Source organism: Mangifera indica, chromosome 8 (assembly GCF_011075055.1).
Source record: "Mangifera indica cultivar Alphonso chromosome 8, CATAS_Mindica_2.1, whole genome shotgun sequence".
Lineage (NCBI taxonomy): Eukaryota > Viridiplantae > Streptophyta > Magnoliopsida > Sapindales > Anacardiaceae > Mangifera > Mangifera indica.
The window spans coordinates 4,480,304-4,495,088 of NC_058144.1; the positions used below are offsets into that span (position 1 = coordinate 4,480,304).

The window sequence follows — 14,785 nt, forward strand, 5'->3', positions numbered from 1 at the left end:
ATAACAAGTTGCCGGTTTAACCCAAGTCAGCTTCACACAAATTGAGAAATACTGTATTTATAAATAAATTATTCAAATTTATTTACATAATAATAATATCTGCTTAAATAATTTTAAAATTAAAAAAATAAACAAATACAATTTTTTACAAGTATAGTTTTATTTGTCTTCATTAATACAGTGTCTCATTTTCCTTACAACTATAGAAAAACAAAGACAAACAATCTCTCTCAATTCAAATTTGATTAACAGAGCGTTTGAGATCGGTCAATATTCTGTTGAAACAAGGAACATTATAGCATGCCATAGTAAAATAAATACCCCTTTATTCAATTGAATCATAACCTAGACAAGGAGAGTAACTTCTCCAATTAACATTTCATCACGCCGTTTCGGTAGTTCAAATAACATATAACAAATTACATCATATTATTCATAAAAGAATACGTATTTATTCTCACAACAGTAAAATCAATATGTTTGTGGGAAGCTCAGGGTTTGGCTAGGAAGAGAGCTTTGCACTTATCTACTGTATCTTCTGGGCTGATAACTGCAAAAGGGCATGTCAATGTCATCAAATAATCCCATCACATTTGCAATTCAAAATACTCTCTATGTCCAACTGCTTCTAATGAAATTATCCCATCTTAATTTAATTCATTAAAATTATTTAATTTTTTCACCAATGAAATCATTTCTGAAAATTTCGAGAGTTATTTATATTTTTTCTTCTACCAACATGGATTCCTTCCATTATTTGCACCCAATTCAATTTAAAAGTGAATGAAATATTATTTCCACCGAGATGACATCCGAAATTCCCAAGTATAAATCAAAGCTAAAATATAAGCTCACCTGTGTGACCCACTGTTCGCTCAGATTCATAAATTTCATGATCATTCCCTCCCTGCTCAGAACAAAAACCCAAGCTCTACCATTAGTATGAAATCATGAGATGCATACACAACACTAGACTATAATGTACCATCAATAATAAATTCATATGTAATGGAAAGCTGTGGATCAAGCTAGAATCCAAGGGGGAAACTTATCCCAGAATATAAGATATTAGCGGTGATTAAAGCTCATGACAGAAGATTAATCGAATAATAATTATCACTGATATAAAGACACATTGCTACGAGTTCAGAAACAAGAAGGAGATGAGTGGCGTATGCACAAAGACAGTAGAAAATGGCCAAAATAAATAAGCAACAAAGTAAGAGGCTGACCTTGTAAGTTTTGTCTCCAAAGAAGTGAATTTCCTGGAAGTCATCAAGGTACCTCAAACAGTATGTCTTATCCCAACCTTGAGGAAAGACCTACCACAATCATCATGAAACATTAAAGATTCAATAGCAATACTTCCAATTTACCACCCTATATAAACCAGTCCAAGGATATTAAAAGATATACTAGATATAGTAACACAGACGTCAAAGCTTATCTGTCCCCCAATTGAAAATGTCAAGTTAAGATGAGAGAACTTCTCCCGAAGCACGGATACCATTTTTGTGCGTACATTGTGAACCTGAAACCGCAGTTGCATATCATAAATTTCAATGCAAACATCACCAGAGAGTATCTATACTAGAAAAACATGAACTATAGATATGACCTTTTGTATAAGAAGAGGGAAAAATAAATAAATCCTCACCTTGTCATACTTTTCAAACTCATCCCTTTCTTCTTGACTGCAGTTTCTCCCAATGGGTGAAACATTGAGCATCCCACTACGGAATTCAATGAATGTTCCCCTGCAAAATAATATAATACGAACAGAAATGTATTATTCAGCTGTACAATTAAATGGATACACAGAGTATGGTTCGACTAAAACTGATAGAAGGGCTCTGATCCACCAACCTTTTTATTGGAATGTCCAAGTCAGCAATATAGTGAAGTGTGAAATTTATAAATTCCTGCACAAGTTATCACAATAACAATTCAATAATTTCCATGAACAAATAAGTTCTCTGCACATGAAGTCAATGAGCCCACTATTCAGCAAGCACTTACAAGAGCTTGTAAAAAAAATACCCTATATATTTATATATATATATATTACACATGTAATTTATAAAGCCATCTGCTTGACAGGGACAGATCTTACCTTGAGCTTTTCCTCTCCAAGAAATGACTTCAAGCTCTGGACAAAGGAAAATACATAACTAAGGTTAACCATAAACGTTTACAGTCACTTTTAGTTAAGTGGTCCAATTACATTAAAATTAAAAACATCAATTACTGGGTGCCAAGTAATCAAATTCTGATACAAGCAAGGGACATTCTTTTATATATATATATATATATATAGGTATTAGTAAGTAAAGGTTACATTCTGATATTTCTTACTTCTAGTTTACAATTTTGGGTTTAATTTGCTAATAATACCTGGGTGCCTATTAATTTCCCATCCTTATGAGCAACTAGTCCATTCTCCGAAAATACATAATCATAGTCATTAATGACTGCAATACAAAAGAAAGGTTTAGAGATTCTTCATATATTCTAAAGACAATAAACTAGAAAGCTCCATTTACACAAGCTTTTCAAAAACTGATTCATTTCTCTTCATGCATGAGATTATTCAATCAACATTTTCTAACCCGAATTTCCGAGCTGCTCTGATATCTTAGAAAGGTCTGATCCACCAACAACACCAACTGTAACAACCTATAAATGCAAGAAAACCAACTTAGCATTGAAAAGACTTATCTTCTTGCAAACATTACTCGTTACACTCATTACCTTTCTGAGTTCTCGCATGAACTCCAACATCTGTGGGGTGGCAACCTGACAATCGAGTTGACAAAGAGTCAAATATTGCACATAAAATAAACAATTTAACATATAAGGAAGATCAAAAGGATAATTCATACCTTTCTTGGAGCCGTAAGAGTTCCATCAACATCAAACAGAGCAATTAAACCTGGCTTTATTGCCGCCATTGGAGCTTAATGTAAAATTATCTGCGACCAGATGCCCAAAATTGGTAAAGCCTTTTTCCACCAGAAAAGGAAACTATCAAATACCTTCAGTTTCACGATTACTCACCTGAAGATACAAAGAACTTAATAATGTGATAAAAGTGCAGTGTTTGATGTCTGTAAAAGTAAGATACGTACACGAAGGTTAAAGAAGATCTTAATTTACGTAAGCTGGATGCTAAACGGGAATAAATAAATTCAGTTTAGATCTAAATATGAGTATTCAATGGATAAAATTCTTTCTCCAGATCAGAGCCGTCATCAGATCACGACAAATAGTTTCAAAATATCGAAAAAAATTGTGCAGTCAGAAGAAAACCTGGCCGAGAACAGAGACGGAAGCGAGGCAAGCGAGTTTCACGGCAGACCTTAGAGCTTTCTTGTTTGAAGGTGCGTGATATCCCGCGCCTACGTGAACCACCACCAAGAACCCTGGATTTCCATCGCCGGTCTCGCCAGCCACAAACAAACAAGAGTAAGTGAGTTAGAGAGCAGTGAATGTTTTGGCAAGTCTCTGTTAATGCTTGTGCTTCTTGCTTTTTAAATACAAAGATTATGCACCTCAGGTTGGTGCGCGTTTCATGCCAACCGTATCGTTCCAATTTTATCGGATGTCTCCTAAGAGACGTTCAAGCCAATTGTAGCGTGAAAGTAAAACGGCCGCGCGAAATATGATGGGATGAGAAACCTGAAGCAGGGAGATTTGCCGGTGGATTTGTTTAGAATAACGGAAATGCCCCTGGTTTCAGTGTAATTGTTAGATTGTGATCTACGCTATAAGTGACTGATATTCAAGAATGAGCTGATCACTTGTTTATTTAGCCAATAGATTATTGCCACGTACTGCAACGAACGGAGTTGTTGTATTTTGTGAGAGGGGCTAATTTTTTTTGGGCCAAACCACTGGTTCCCACCCAAGGTTTGATGTTTTCTCAATATCCCCCCTTTAACTATGGAAACACAAAACACCCACCCATGAGCAGTTAAAATTAACAGTGGTAAGGGTAAAATCATCATTTTCTCTATAATATTAAAAAATAAACTAAAATATAATTTATTTTTTGCCCCCCCTAAACTTTGAAAACTAAAATTTTTCTCCAGTCTAAGTTTTAAAAAATGATAGTTTCACCCTAGGGATTCGTTTTGAAATCTTCGGTGACATCTCCGGCTTCACTGCCAACGGCCTCTCCCTCCCGAGACATCATCTCCTTCCGACGATCTCTTTCCTCTTATTTGGATGCTCGATCGGGGTCGGAGAAACCTTGAGAGACGAAGAACTTCGTCGGGGAAGATGAAGTTTCGTCTTCCCAGACAAAGATGAAGTCGTCATCTTCGTTTGGGAAGACAATAGTCTTCCCAAAAGAACTTCATCTTCCTCGACGAAGACGAAGTCGTCGTCTTCGTCTGGGAAGACGGTCGTCTTCTCAGAGGTCTTCTTCTGGGAAGACGAATCCCGACGAAGTTCTTCGTCTCCCAAGATTTTTTCGAGGCCGATCGGGCATTCAAATGAGAGGAAAGAGATCGTCAGAAGGAGAGGATGCTTTAGAAGGAATAGGTCATCGGCAATGGAGCTGGAGATGTCGCTAGAGATTTTAAAACGAAACCCTATGGTGAAATTGTCATTTTTAAAACTTAGGCTAGAGAAAAATTTTAGTTTTTAAAGTTTAAGGGGGTAAAAAGAGATAAAATTTTCAGATGTTAGGGTTCTGTTAAATTTAACTTGTCATAAGTGGGCGTTTGATATTTCTATAGTTAAAAAGAGAATATTTGAGAAAACATTAAACCTTGGATGAGAAATAGTCGTTTGACCAATTTTTCCGGAAAGTGGAGGGGCACAATTTTTAATGAAAGCTTAAAACTTGAATATATGAGAAAATATATATATTTTACCGAGGTTTGGTCGAAACAATAAGGCCAAAGGACCATTTCCCACTGTAGATATGCTATTTTATTAAGTGTTTCTTTTTTAATTTTAAAAATTTCAAATATACATATGTGAATAGTTAAAATTAATAGTAGTAAGGGCAAAATTATTATTTTCTCTATAATATTAAAAATAAACTAAAATATAATTTCTTTTTGTCCTCCTAAACTTTAAAAACTTAAATTTTTTCTAACGTAATTTTAAAAAATGATAGTTTTTTCTTAGGGTTTCGTTTTCAGATCTCTAGTATCATTACCAGTGGTTTTTTCCTTCCAAAGTTTCTTCTCTCTCCCTTCAATAGTCTCTCTCCAATCATTTGAATATCTGATTGACGTCAAAGAAGTCATGTAAGATGAAGAGACGAAGCTTTTTATCTTTCCACAGCTTCTTTGACGTCGATCGGATATCCAAATGGTTGGAGAGAGACCATTAAAAGGAGAGAGAGCTTCGGGAGGGAGAGACCGTCAATAATGGCACCAGAGATAACGTTAAAGATCTGAAAACAAAACTCTACAAGAAAACTGTCATTTTTTAAAATTTAGGTTGAGAGAAGCTTTTAGTTTTTAAAATTTAAGGAGACAAAAAGAGATAAAATTTTAAAAGGTTAAAGTTCCATTAATTTTAATTGTTCATAGATAAGTATTTAAGATTTTCAAAATTAAAAAGAAGAAACATGAGAAAACAACATACTTGGGTGGAAAATAGTCGTTTGGCCAAACAATAAATCCATCTTTGAATTACATAAAAAGGCAAAATAATATATTACCATACAAAATTTGTTATATATTACAGGCGAAATGCCATTTCTCACCCGAACTTTGATAAATAGTACATCAACCCTTTAGATTTAAAAAATCCATTTTTTACCCTATGCTGTTTCATTTGGTATAAATTTTTTATTTTTATTATAAATTACTATTTTACAATTTAAATCAAATTATAAAATTAGTTTTTGATAATAAATATATATATGTTATAAAATTAATATAACTAATACCAAAGATAAAGAAATGGAGGAGAAAGCTTCTGAAATTATAATAAGAAGCAAAATGAAGAAGAAAGAAGAAAGCTTTTTTATGTGAAGAAAAGTGTGTCGATTACATGAAGAGAGGGGGGTATTTATAGAAGAATTGCCGCCCCTCCAGTCAGCAAAAACGGCTTCCTTCTAAGCCAAGTTTCCAATGTCATTAATGTTTTCATACTCCTTTAGCCAAAATTTCTTCTCCTGCGTCAGCCTCTCCAATAAATGTTTTCCCACCCATTTTCTTGACTTTATTGGTGGAAAGCCACTGCATCTGTAACAATATATATATATATATATATATATATATCTATTTTTATTAAAATTTAAAAAATATCGTAAACTAATTTCAATTATTAATTATAATTGTACTCTTTTCGTTCAATCCGGAACACATTTTCAACCATCATCTATGGCCATGGCTTTGAACCATTTATTCTTTATTACCTTTTCAATCTTGCCAGCATCTTCCCTAACCTCATATGGATCTTGTAAAACATCAGTCATTGTCAGTGATTTATTTACCCATGAATCCATTATTATGCAATTCAACCTTCTTCTGTAAACTTTTTTAATTGACAACTCAATGACCTTTGACAGATTAGACTTGGTTGTGAGTAATTTTGACTTTCGCTTTTCACTCATGCGATGGACCACAATTTGAGACAAATCTCCCCTGGTTTATTATGCGGTGATTAAAAGTTGGATTTGTGTACAGGAGGTCAACAGGGGTTTGGCTGGGCTTGGCAAATGAAGGAAGAAAGGAGACCCAAAAAAAAAGCTACAGTGCAAAAGATTTTTGAGAAGAGAGCACCATGTGAAGTGAAATTGAATAGATGGGAATATTGATGCTAAGAAGATGACAAAAAATTGGAGGAAAAAGAAAATAGTGCAGTAGAAAGATAAAAAAGGAGGTGAAAAAAGAAACTAAAAGAAAGAAGAGGGAAAAAGAGGAAAAAGGATGGGCTAAAAGAGAATTTGAAGACAAAATGAATAAGAAGGGATAAGTAAAATTCATATTTTTCTTTAGATAAATGGGTGAAAAATAAACTTTTTAAATTTAAAATATACAAAAATTATTTTATTAAAACTCGGATGGAATGTAGTGATTTAGCTTTTTTCTATAGGCCCAAACTTTTATATTTTTACTTAATATGCCAGCTTATAAAAAATATTTAAAGTATTTAATTGTTCTTAATATATTGTTTGGTTTGGAAAAATGTTTGAAAATGTGGAAATATATTTTTTAGTTGCAAAAAATACTAAACGCTCCTTCCTTTATGCTGTGTCAAATCGCACCCCGTAGGTTCGTGAAAATTACAAAAGAACCATCTTCCCCAGTCCCTGGTTCGCTAGGCCACCTACACTTCCGAATCCCTAATCTCTTCTCTCAAAGAGAACCTAAAAAACCTCCCAAAACCCATACAAACCACAATAAAGAATAATAAAGATGGAAGACCAACATGAACACGAAGACCAAGAGTATGACGTATATGGCGGAGAGATCCCCGACCAGATGGACGCCGACGATCAGAATCCCGAGCATGAACAAGACCTCGACGACCCCAACTCTAACTCCAAGGTTTTTCTTTTCTTTCTTCTCTCTGTTCAGTTTTTGGAAGATTTTTTTTAAATTCTTTTTAAGTTTTGAAACAAAATTAGGATTTGGAGGACATGAAGAAGAGGCTGAAGGAGATTGAAGAAGAAGCTGGTGCTCTTCGTGAAATGCAAGCTAAAGTGGAGAAGGAGATGGGAGCTGTCCAAGGTCTCTCTCTGTACATAACGTTACTTTGATTTTGTTGATTTATTAAATAAATTTTGATTTTTGGATCTGGGTTTGGACTTGACGAACTTGTTTAGTTTGATAATTTGCGCTGCCCACATTCAGCCTACAAAATCATTTGCTGGCTCTTTGATATTATATTTGTGGGGAAAATTGGCCAAATTTGAAGCTGTTGATATTTGAAAATGAAAACTTTGGACCTGTAGTCTGGAAAGTAAAACTTGTCATAGGAAGTAAAACTTAGAATATGTTTTCTGTCAATAGTTGTTGATATACGCTGTGCATTACTAGTATGCAATGTTTTTGTAAACTGATGACGGAAGTGGCCAACTTTTAAGTCTTATGTTTGTAATTTTTTTTTATTCGCGATCTGTTCTGAACAGCAGTGAATTTTAGACTTGCTTCCATGTTCTAGGTATATTGATTACTAATGCTGTTGCTTTCATTGTGAAATCTGGTTTGTGCCATTTTTCCAGAAATTTTTATTCATGTTTGTTGGCAAAGCCAAGAACTGATGTGGATAAAGGAGTAGATCTACAAACTTGTTATACTTCTTTATTGTTATGTTGAAAAAAATTTGTAACCTGGCTCAATGTCAAGTGATTTTGCATTGCGTTATTATCTGTCGCACTTTTTCGTTCTAGCTAACGGTTTTTCTTATGTTGAATTTTTACCCTGGAAATGAATGAAGATCCCTCAAGTACTTCTGCAACTCAAGCTGAAAAGGAGGAAGTGGATGCCCGCTCGATCTATGTTGGTAATGTGAGGTTTCTTACCATTTTTTTTAATTTAGATTTTCCCGTTTCATTTTTCCAATAATTGATAAGGTCACTTTGCAGTAAACAGTTTTATTCATCCTTTATGAAATATTCAGAGAAAGTATCTGCAAACAATGTGAACTAGTTGTGTTTATCACAATGCATTTGACTGATGTATGGCTTTGAGGCTGATGATATGAATATAACATGAACTCATGTTGTATAAGATAGTGTCTCTAATCCCTTAAATTTTGATAATTGCATACTACTCGCACTAACAAGTGCTTTTATTTTGCTTTCCCTGCATAATTTTACAACAAAAAGCACTTCAGGTAGCTCTTCTTGCAAAAGAGCTGCGCTAATTCTAACACCACAAATATCACTATTCACCTCAAATAACTTCGCAAAATTAATTAGGACAATACAAGTGCAATTCAAACTTTTTCCCTGATAAATGACATCTGTTCTTCAACAAATTAGCCTTGCTGAAAATTCTCTCTCTTCCAATATTCCATGATAGGTGCAATTATGGTGTTGAAATTTCATAGTCATTTGTGATAGAAGGTTGCTTATCCATAGAAACTGCAAACCACTCCTGCAACTAACGTGGTGAAGTCAATGTATTTAGTTTAGTGCTTGCTTAATCTTGTTTTGGTCAATCAAATTTGAATAAGATATTCACATTTTAGTTTTTAGACTTTTATATTTCAGGTCGTTTCTTTGTGTGCAACAACCAACACTTTAGATGAAGCCTGTAACTCTTTTGCTGTGTATATATGTATATGCAATTTAGGTAGACTATGTTTGTACCCCTGAGGAAGTACAGCAACATTTTCAGTCCTGTGGAACTGTCAACAGGGTGACAATTTTGACAGATAAGTTTGGTCAGCCTAAAGGATTTGCTTATGTTGAGTTCGTTGAAGTTGATGCTGTCCAAAATGCTATTCTGTTAAATGAAACAGAGCTGCATGGTCGTCAGATAAAGGTCTTTAGATTTCTTCTTCTTGTATATAGACTATAGTTAATGCATGAATTTAATTTTTACATTATTACAGTGTTGGGTTTGGTCTATTTTCAGGTTTCTGCAAAGCGAACCAACATTCCTGGTATGAAACAGTATCGTGGAAGGCGACCCAACCCATATCTTGGTTTCCGAGGTCGGAGGCCCTACATGCCTGGTGCTCCTTTTCCACCATACGGTTATGGGTGAGTCTAAGAAAATCTTTACATCTACATGTATGTTAATGTCTATCTTGATTCTTGCTTTTGTGATTATGCTCAATTATTCAAATCTTGTGTGCAATCTTTTCATTTTATTTTTTTATTTACTCTACTTTTAAAATGTATACTTGGTGTAATATATATTTGTTACCATCCCAAATGCAAGATATGAGATTTGGATCTCATATAAAAAAATATGAGCTTTTGATGAGGGTTTATATGTCTTTGAACTCTTCAATCTCAACAATTAGCATTTGAGTGTGGTTCTCCTAAGATTCATATCATTTGGTATCAGAGTCACTATCATACCTCTCAGTTGCAGTCTTGCGATACGGGCGGTGGCATTGATATTGTAGTATTCGCCTAGGGGTAGCAAAAAACTAATGCACAATCAACACATGTGAGTGTCAGGGTTGCGGAGTATGGTGATATTTTACGATCCCAAATATTAAGTATGAGACTTGGATTTAAAATTGGAAAGTATGAGCTTTTGATGTGAGATTTATATGTTTTTGAGCTCTTTAATCTCAACACTTAGCTTTTAAGGTGTGATTCTTTGAAGCTTTTATCATTATTCCGCTTGCAATATCTGCGAAATGGTTCAGATTGAACGATTGTATCCTACTGTGAACCAGCTTCTGGGCTTTAGAAGGGTCCTTTTCACTTTTTGATTTATTTCTGCTTCACATTTAGAAACTAATGCATATATGTCACCACAGGAAATGCATTAGATTTATTTGTTTTTTAATTAGTGGATCGATGGTTTGGAAACTGCTAGATTTGCCCTTATATTTCATGTTCCGTGCTGCAAATAAAATAAAAATCAAATTTATCGGTTTCCGTGGCTATTCATTTCTGAATTCACTTATTTCTCCTCATACGCAGAAGGGTTCCCAGATTCAGACGGCCAATGAGGTACAGGCCATACTAATGATGGATCTCATGTCAGTACTGGTCACTATGGTAAGGGCATCATTTTTTTGGTGGTTTATGATAATTGTCATACGATTATTACTCCTGAAACCCGGATGGAGGAGAACACTTGTATCATATGCCTGTGGCATCTGCCAATTGGCTTCCTCTCAAATGGTTCTTCCTGAAGCAATGATAGAATCACGCTTTCTGCTTTTAAAAGAGGTAAGAAGAGGCAGAAATGCAAATGTTTTAGTGACTTTTTTTTTTAAATGTACTCTGCGAATTACTGGTCTGAAACTGATTCATTTCTAAGTTTAACCTGAGGATCAAGTGATGTTTTTTTCAAATTGGCTGGCTACTTTTGTGATTACAGTTTGGCTGAATGACTATTTTCCATTTAACTTTGATGAAATGATTTCTCACCTTTAATTTACAAAAGTGCATTTTCACACTTAAAATCTGGTAATAAAATTTGTTAATTTTTTTTTATATAAAACTGGTAAAAAGATAAAAATGTTATCTGCTTCACCAAACCTGGGTAGCCATGAGAAAAAGTCGCGGTTGGTTTGTTCTTGCCTGTTGATGATTGTTGCTCTTTTGTAGTTGCCACCTTTGCGTTACTCTCCATATGGGTCCATCAGTTGGACAATGTCAAGGAAAACGACCTATTTGAATGAGAAAAAACAGTAAAACAAAATGATTTGAAAAAATCGTGAAATTATTTGAAGAACTTAAATCACGAGCGTGTCTGATGGAGAGTCGCCAGGGAGGAAAGAGAATCGGGGCCCTTCATTGTGGGTTTCCTTCATGTTTTGGATTTTCAGTTTCATGAGCAAAAATCTTTGTTTCTGAACTTCTATCTTTTGATTTCAATTTAAAGTGGATTGAGAAGCGGGGCTTTTCCTAACTCGAAAGCAAGAGAGGTTTATATTGATTTGCTTTTCAAATGCACTTTGGTTACGGAGCTTGGCGGCATCTGGCCAAGCCCAATTGAAGCCATTGTCGGAGGCGATTCACCTGGCCGTGTGGTTTGTCAAACCCCAACCACCCTCCACAACTGCAAGCTCACCCATCAGCCAAATCTAACTGCAACCAAGCCCACTTTCTACCATTCATTTTCACAAATAACGATTTCACTCAACGGCACAACTTGTAAAATTAATAAAGAGAACAATTTGTAAGATTTCAAGAAATGAGAAAGAAAATATAGAAAAAAAAGGAAGAAAAATCTCCATGTTATCCGTATAAAATCGAGCAATGTCAAGAAATTAATTTAAAAAAAAAAAGAATAAAGAAAAAAAATACTGAAAGGTCGAATATGGGTGTGCGTATATGTATAAATATTTTTTATTCCTGCCTGCTCCTTCTCTGTTAGAGTTTCAAGTCATTTGATTTCTCTCTAGCTCTCAATTTCCTGAGGGACTGAATGGCAACGTCTAAAGAAGTTGAAGATGCACCTAACACTACATCCTCGTAAGCATCTGCTTGTTTCCTTACCTACACTTAGTAAATTTGATTGCTAATAATATTTGAAGGTTTTCGTCTTCTTCTTCTTTTTTCTTTTTGTAATTTTTTCTGGTGATTTTCAGGCCGAAGAAGATGTATAAAGACCCAGATGATGGGCAACAGCGATTTTTGCTTGAATTGGAATTCGTTCAGTGTCTTGCTAATCCCACTTACATTCACTGTATGTTTTTTCTCGACTAATATTTATTTTTGTCCCTTTTATTATATCTGCTTTTAATTTGCCCTTAGATGAGCAATTTAGGGTGCTTGCAGTCTCGTTGTTCTTATGGATTTTTTAACGATATTTATCTTAACCTTTCTTATTCTTTTCTTAATTGGTCCATTGATGATTCGTTACTTTTTAATAATAAATGAAACAGTTTGAAACTTATTATTTACCCACATCTCTGTTTTGCAACATCTCAAATGATTAAATTTAAATAATATGCTTCAAGGGAAATATTATTGATTACTGATATAGAAAATTTGGGTTTGAATTATTAGAGCTGACCTAAATTTCTTTCAATTGCCCTAATTTTAGCATTGCTTGCTGAAGCATTGAGATTTGAGCCAGGCACAGTTAGTTGGTGCACATAGATGGCACCAGGTGCTGTCATATATGTTTCAGTGAATATATGTTGGTGCATGGGTCCTTGATCATTGCTGTGTGAACTAGATAGAGAGTTTTTCCTTCAACTGCATATTTATCATTTTATGAAACATAGACTGTGTTTGTGCATGTGTGCACTTATACTTAACCAACCAAACTCTCTTGCATATAAAATAACTTTAGTACTTCACTTTGTCAATAATCACTTATGTTATTTGTTGCTGCCATTGCGTTTCTGCTTGATGTTTGGTCCTTGATTTTCTTCTGCAGATTTGGCTCAAAACCGTTATTTTGAAGATGAAGCTTTCATAGGCTACTTGAAATATCTTCAGTACTGGCAACAGCCAGAGTATATTAAATTCATAATGTGAGATAATTTCTTAAAAGTATGCTTCTACTACCTTTAGACTTGTGTTGCTAGAACTGACTCCATTTCCAGATCAAAAGGGGATAGCCTCTGCTTATCCAATTAGTTAATTTCTTCATTTTACATTTCAAGGGCGTGAGGCCTGGTGGGATGTTTTTATCGTTATACTTATCTTCTACGACAATTTCAGGTATCCTCATTGCCTCTTTTTCCTTGAACTTCTCCAAAATGCGAACTTCCGCAATTCAATGGCACATCCAGGCAGCAAGGTCAGATTCTGGTGTTTTCCCCCTGCCCCTTTGGGTGTGCTTTTGAAGTCATGTTATATCTCTGTTAAAGTTTTCTCTGCTTTTGTGTTCCTCTGAAACAAGTCCTCAGTGAGGTTTAGTTCAAATTTATCAACTATTTTGAAGTAACCCATGGAATTTTCACTTCTTTTAGTTAGTACCCAAGAGTTCATTATCATTTTTTTTTTTCATTTTCACTTCACTAGATTGTTTGTCTATATTCAGTGTAGCATTTGCCTAAGGTTTGCCTGCTTTATCCTACTGATTGAGTACACTATGATCCATTTTTGTTGTCCTCTTTAGAGAGTTATGCCTAGGAAATAGATGGATATTGACCATTGTATGTCATTGTTCATCGAGCTTCTTGTTAGAAGCGGCATAATATTTGCTTAACAAGGAGTTCTTGTTGCAGTTTCTAGGATACCCTAATATGAATTTACCATATAGTTGGCTTCCTTTATGTGTTTTCTTTTTTTATTTGTCTTCTTAAGCATTGTGAACAATATAAAACTAATCTTTTGGGTGAGATTAAAATTAGATCTCATTATGTTCCCTGAAAGAAATGCATGTCTTACAATTAATATTGAAACAGTTATGTTTATTGTTAACTTATAATAAAACATTGTTCATCTTGAAACCTGAAGGAATTAGCACATAGGCAGCAATTCTTTTTTTGGAAGAACTATAGAAACAATAGATTAAAGCACATCTTACCAAGATCTCTTCCTGAAATTGTTGAGGTGCCACCGGCTGCTGCTGCACCTCTGCCACCTGCACCACCTGTTCCAGCTGTGACTATCCGTATGACAGCTCCTCCTGCCCAAGCCCCTTCTCCTATGCATTACGGTATTCCCTCAGGATCTGCTCTCACAAAAAATGATATGAGGAGTAATAGCATTGATCGAAGAAAGAGAAAGTATGTACAGTGAACTATCTGTAGCTGAATGAACTCTTTTTTTTCCCAGCTTCCCTGATAAGAACTGCAGTAATTGCTCAGAAGACCCTTCAAATATCAACTGTCTGATGCAATTTAGTTTGATTATTACAGGAAAGAAGGGTAAATTGGCATATCATGCCATTTCATGTATTTGTGATGAGATATATTTGATGAGGTAATCAATGTTTTGCCACTTGGATAGTGAGAATTAGGAGTTTGCAGTGATTGTATGTTTACAAATATTGAGACTGTAAGGATTTCTATAATGAAGTCAGAAATAATAATTATTCTGGAAATCAAATCATTTCATTGGATGATTCCTTAGTGTTGCTATTTCAATATCAACAAAGCTTTTAATGAGTATTCATTGTGTCAATGAATGAATAGTTGTTACCATAAACAAAATGTGACTATCAGCTTGAGCTATAAATAAACTCTGTGGTTGTAATCTGAGAGTTAGGTTCAG

General features: G+C 34.6%; 3 protein-coding genes across 4 annotated transcripts; 2 read left to right on the forward strand and 1 right to left on the reverse strand.

Moving 5' to 3' along the window:
- Positions 1-301: 301 nt before the first annotated feature.
- LOC123222384 (phosphomannomutase) lies at positions 302-3,952 on the reverse strand. Of its 2 annotated transcripts, XM_044645115.1 has the most exons (13): positions 3,310-3,952; positions 3,058-3,107; positions 2,883-2,972; positions 2,752-2,796; positions 2,610-2,676; positions 2,395-2,471; positions 2,114-2,149; positions 1,867-1,922; positions 1,658-1,757; positions 1,436-1,531; positions 1,233-1,322; positions 856-907; positions 302-550 (listed from the first exon to the last, which is right to left on the reverse strand). In XM_044645115.1, the coding sequence occupies exons 3-13, from the start codon at positions 2,949-2,951 to the stop codon at positions 492-494; spliced, it is 747 nt and encodes a 248-aa protein (XP_044501050.1). In that variant the 5' UTR covers positions 2,952-2,972; positions 3,058-3,107; positions 3,310-3,952; the 3' UTR covers positions 302-491. The 2 variants fall into 2 exon arrangements, with proteins under 2 accessions (XP_044501050.1, XP_044501051.1); XM_044645116.1 differs by lacking the exon at positions 3,058-3,107.
- A 3,271-nt stretch (positions 3,953-7,223) lies between these two features.
- Positions 7,224-10,956, forward strand: LOC123224264 (polyadenylate-binding protein 1-like). The gene is made up of 6 exons (XM_044647879.1): positions 7,224-7,517; positions 7,598-7,700; positions 8,410-8,480; positions 9,270-9,461; positions 9,555-9,682; positions 10,583-10,956. The coding sequence occupies exons 1-6, from the start codon at positions 7,386-7,388 to the stop codon at positions 10,626-10,628; spliced, it is 672 nt and encodes a 223-aa protein (XP_044503814.1). The 5' UTR covers positions 7,224-7,385; the 3' UTR covers positions 10,629-10,956.
- A 559-nt stretch (positions 10,957-11,515) lies between these two features.
- LOC123224265 (mediator of RNA polymerase II transcription subunit 31-like) lies at positions 11,516-14,636 on the forward strand. The gene is made up of 5 exons (XM_044647880.1): positions 11,516-12,085; positions 12,202-12,299; positions 12,999-13,095; positions 13,286-13,364; positions 14,027-14,636. The coding sequence occupies exons 1-5, from the start codon at positions 12,039-12,041 to the stop codon at positions 14,309-14,311; spliced, it is 606 nt and encodes a 201-aa protein (XP_044503815.1). The 5' UTR covers positions 11,516-12,038; the 3' UTR covers positions 14,312-14,636.
- Positions 14,637-14,785: the final 149 nt, after the last annotated feature.

What these genes read in the sequence shown, in the direction of transcription:
- LOC123222384 (XM_044645116.1), bottom strand. Translation starts at nt 2,951, where the DNA reads ATGGCGGCAATAAAGCCAGGTTTAATTGCTCTGTTTGATGTTGATGGA. An exon ending in GGAAATTAATAGGCACCCAG is followed by an intron (nt 2,150 to 2,394) that starts GTATTATTAGCA and finishes TCCTTTGTCCAG; the next exon opens with AGCTTGAAGTCATTTCTTGG. An exon ending in GCGAACAGTGGGTCACACAG is followed by an intron (nt 551 to 855) that starts GTGAGCTTATAT and finishes GCCCTTTTGCAG; the next exon opens with TTATCAGCCCAGAAGATACA.
- LOC123224264 (XM_044647879.1), top strand. Translation starts at nt 7,386, where the DNA reads ATGGAAGACCAACATGAACACGAAGACCAAGAGTATGACGTATATGGC. An exon ending in TGCATGGTCGTCAGATAAAG is followed by an intron (nt 9,462 to 9,554) that starts GTCTTTAGATTT and finishes GTCTATTTTCAG; the next exon opens with GTTTCTGCAAAGCGAACCAA. An exon ending in TTTCCACCATACGGTTATGG is followed by an intron (nt 9,683 to 10,582) that starts GTGAGTCTAAGA and finishes CCTCATACGCAG; the next exon opens with AAGGGTTCCCAGATTCAGAC.
- LOC123224265 (XM_044647880.1), top strand. Translation starts at nt 12,039, where the DNA reads ATGGCAACGTCTAAAGAAGTTGAAGATGCACCTAACACTACATCCTC. An exon ending in GCACCTAACACTACATCCTC is followed by an intron (nt 12,086 to 12,201) that starts GTAAGCATCTGC and finishes GGTGATTTTCAG; the next exon opens with GCCGAAGAAGATGTATAAAG. An exon ending in GAGTATATTAAATTCATAAT is followed by an intron (nt 13,096 to 13,285) that starts GTGAGATAATTT and finishes CGACAATTTCAG; the next exon opens with GTATCCTCATTGCCTCTTTT.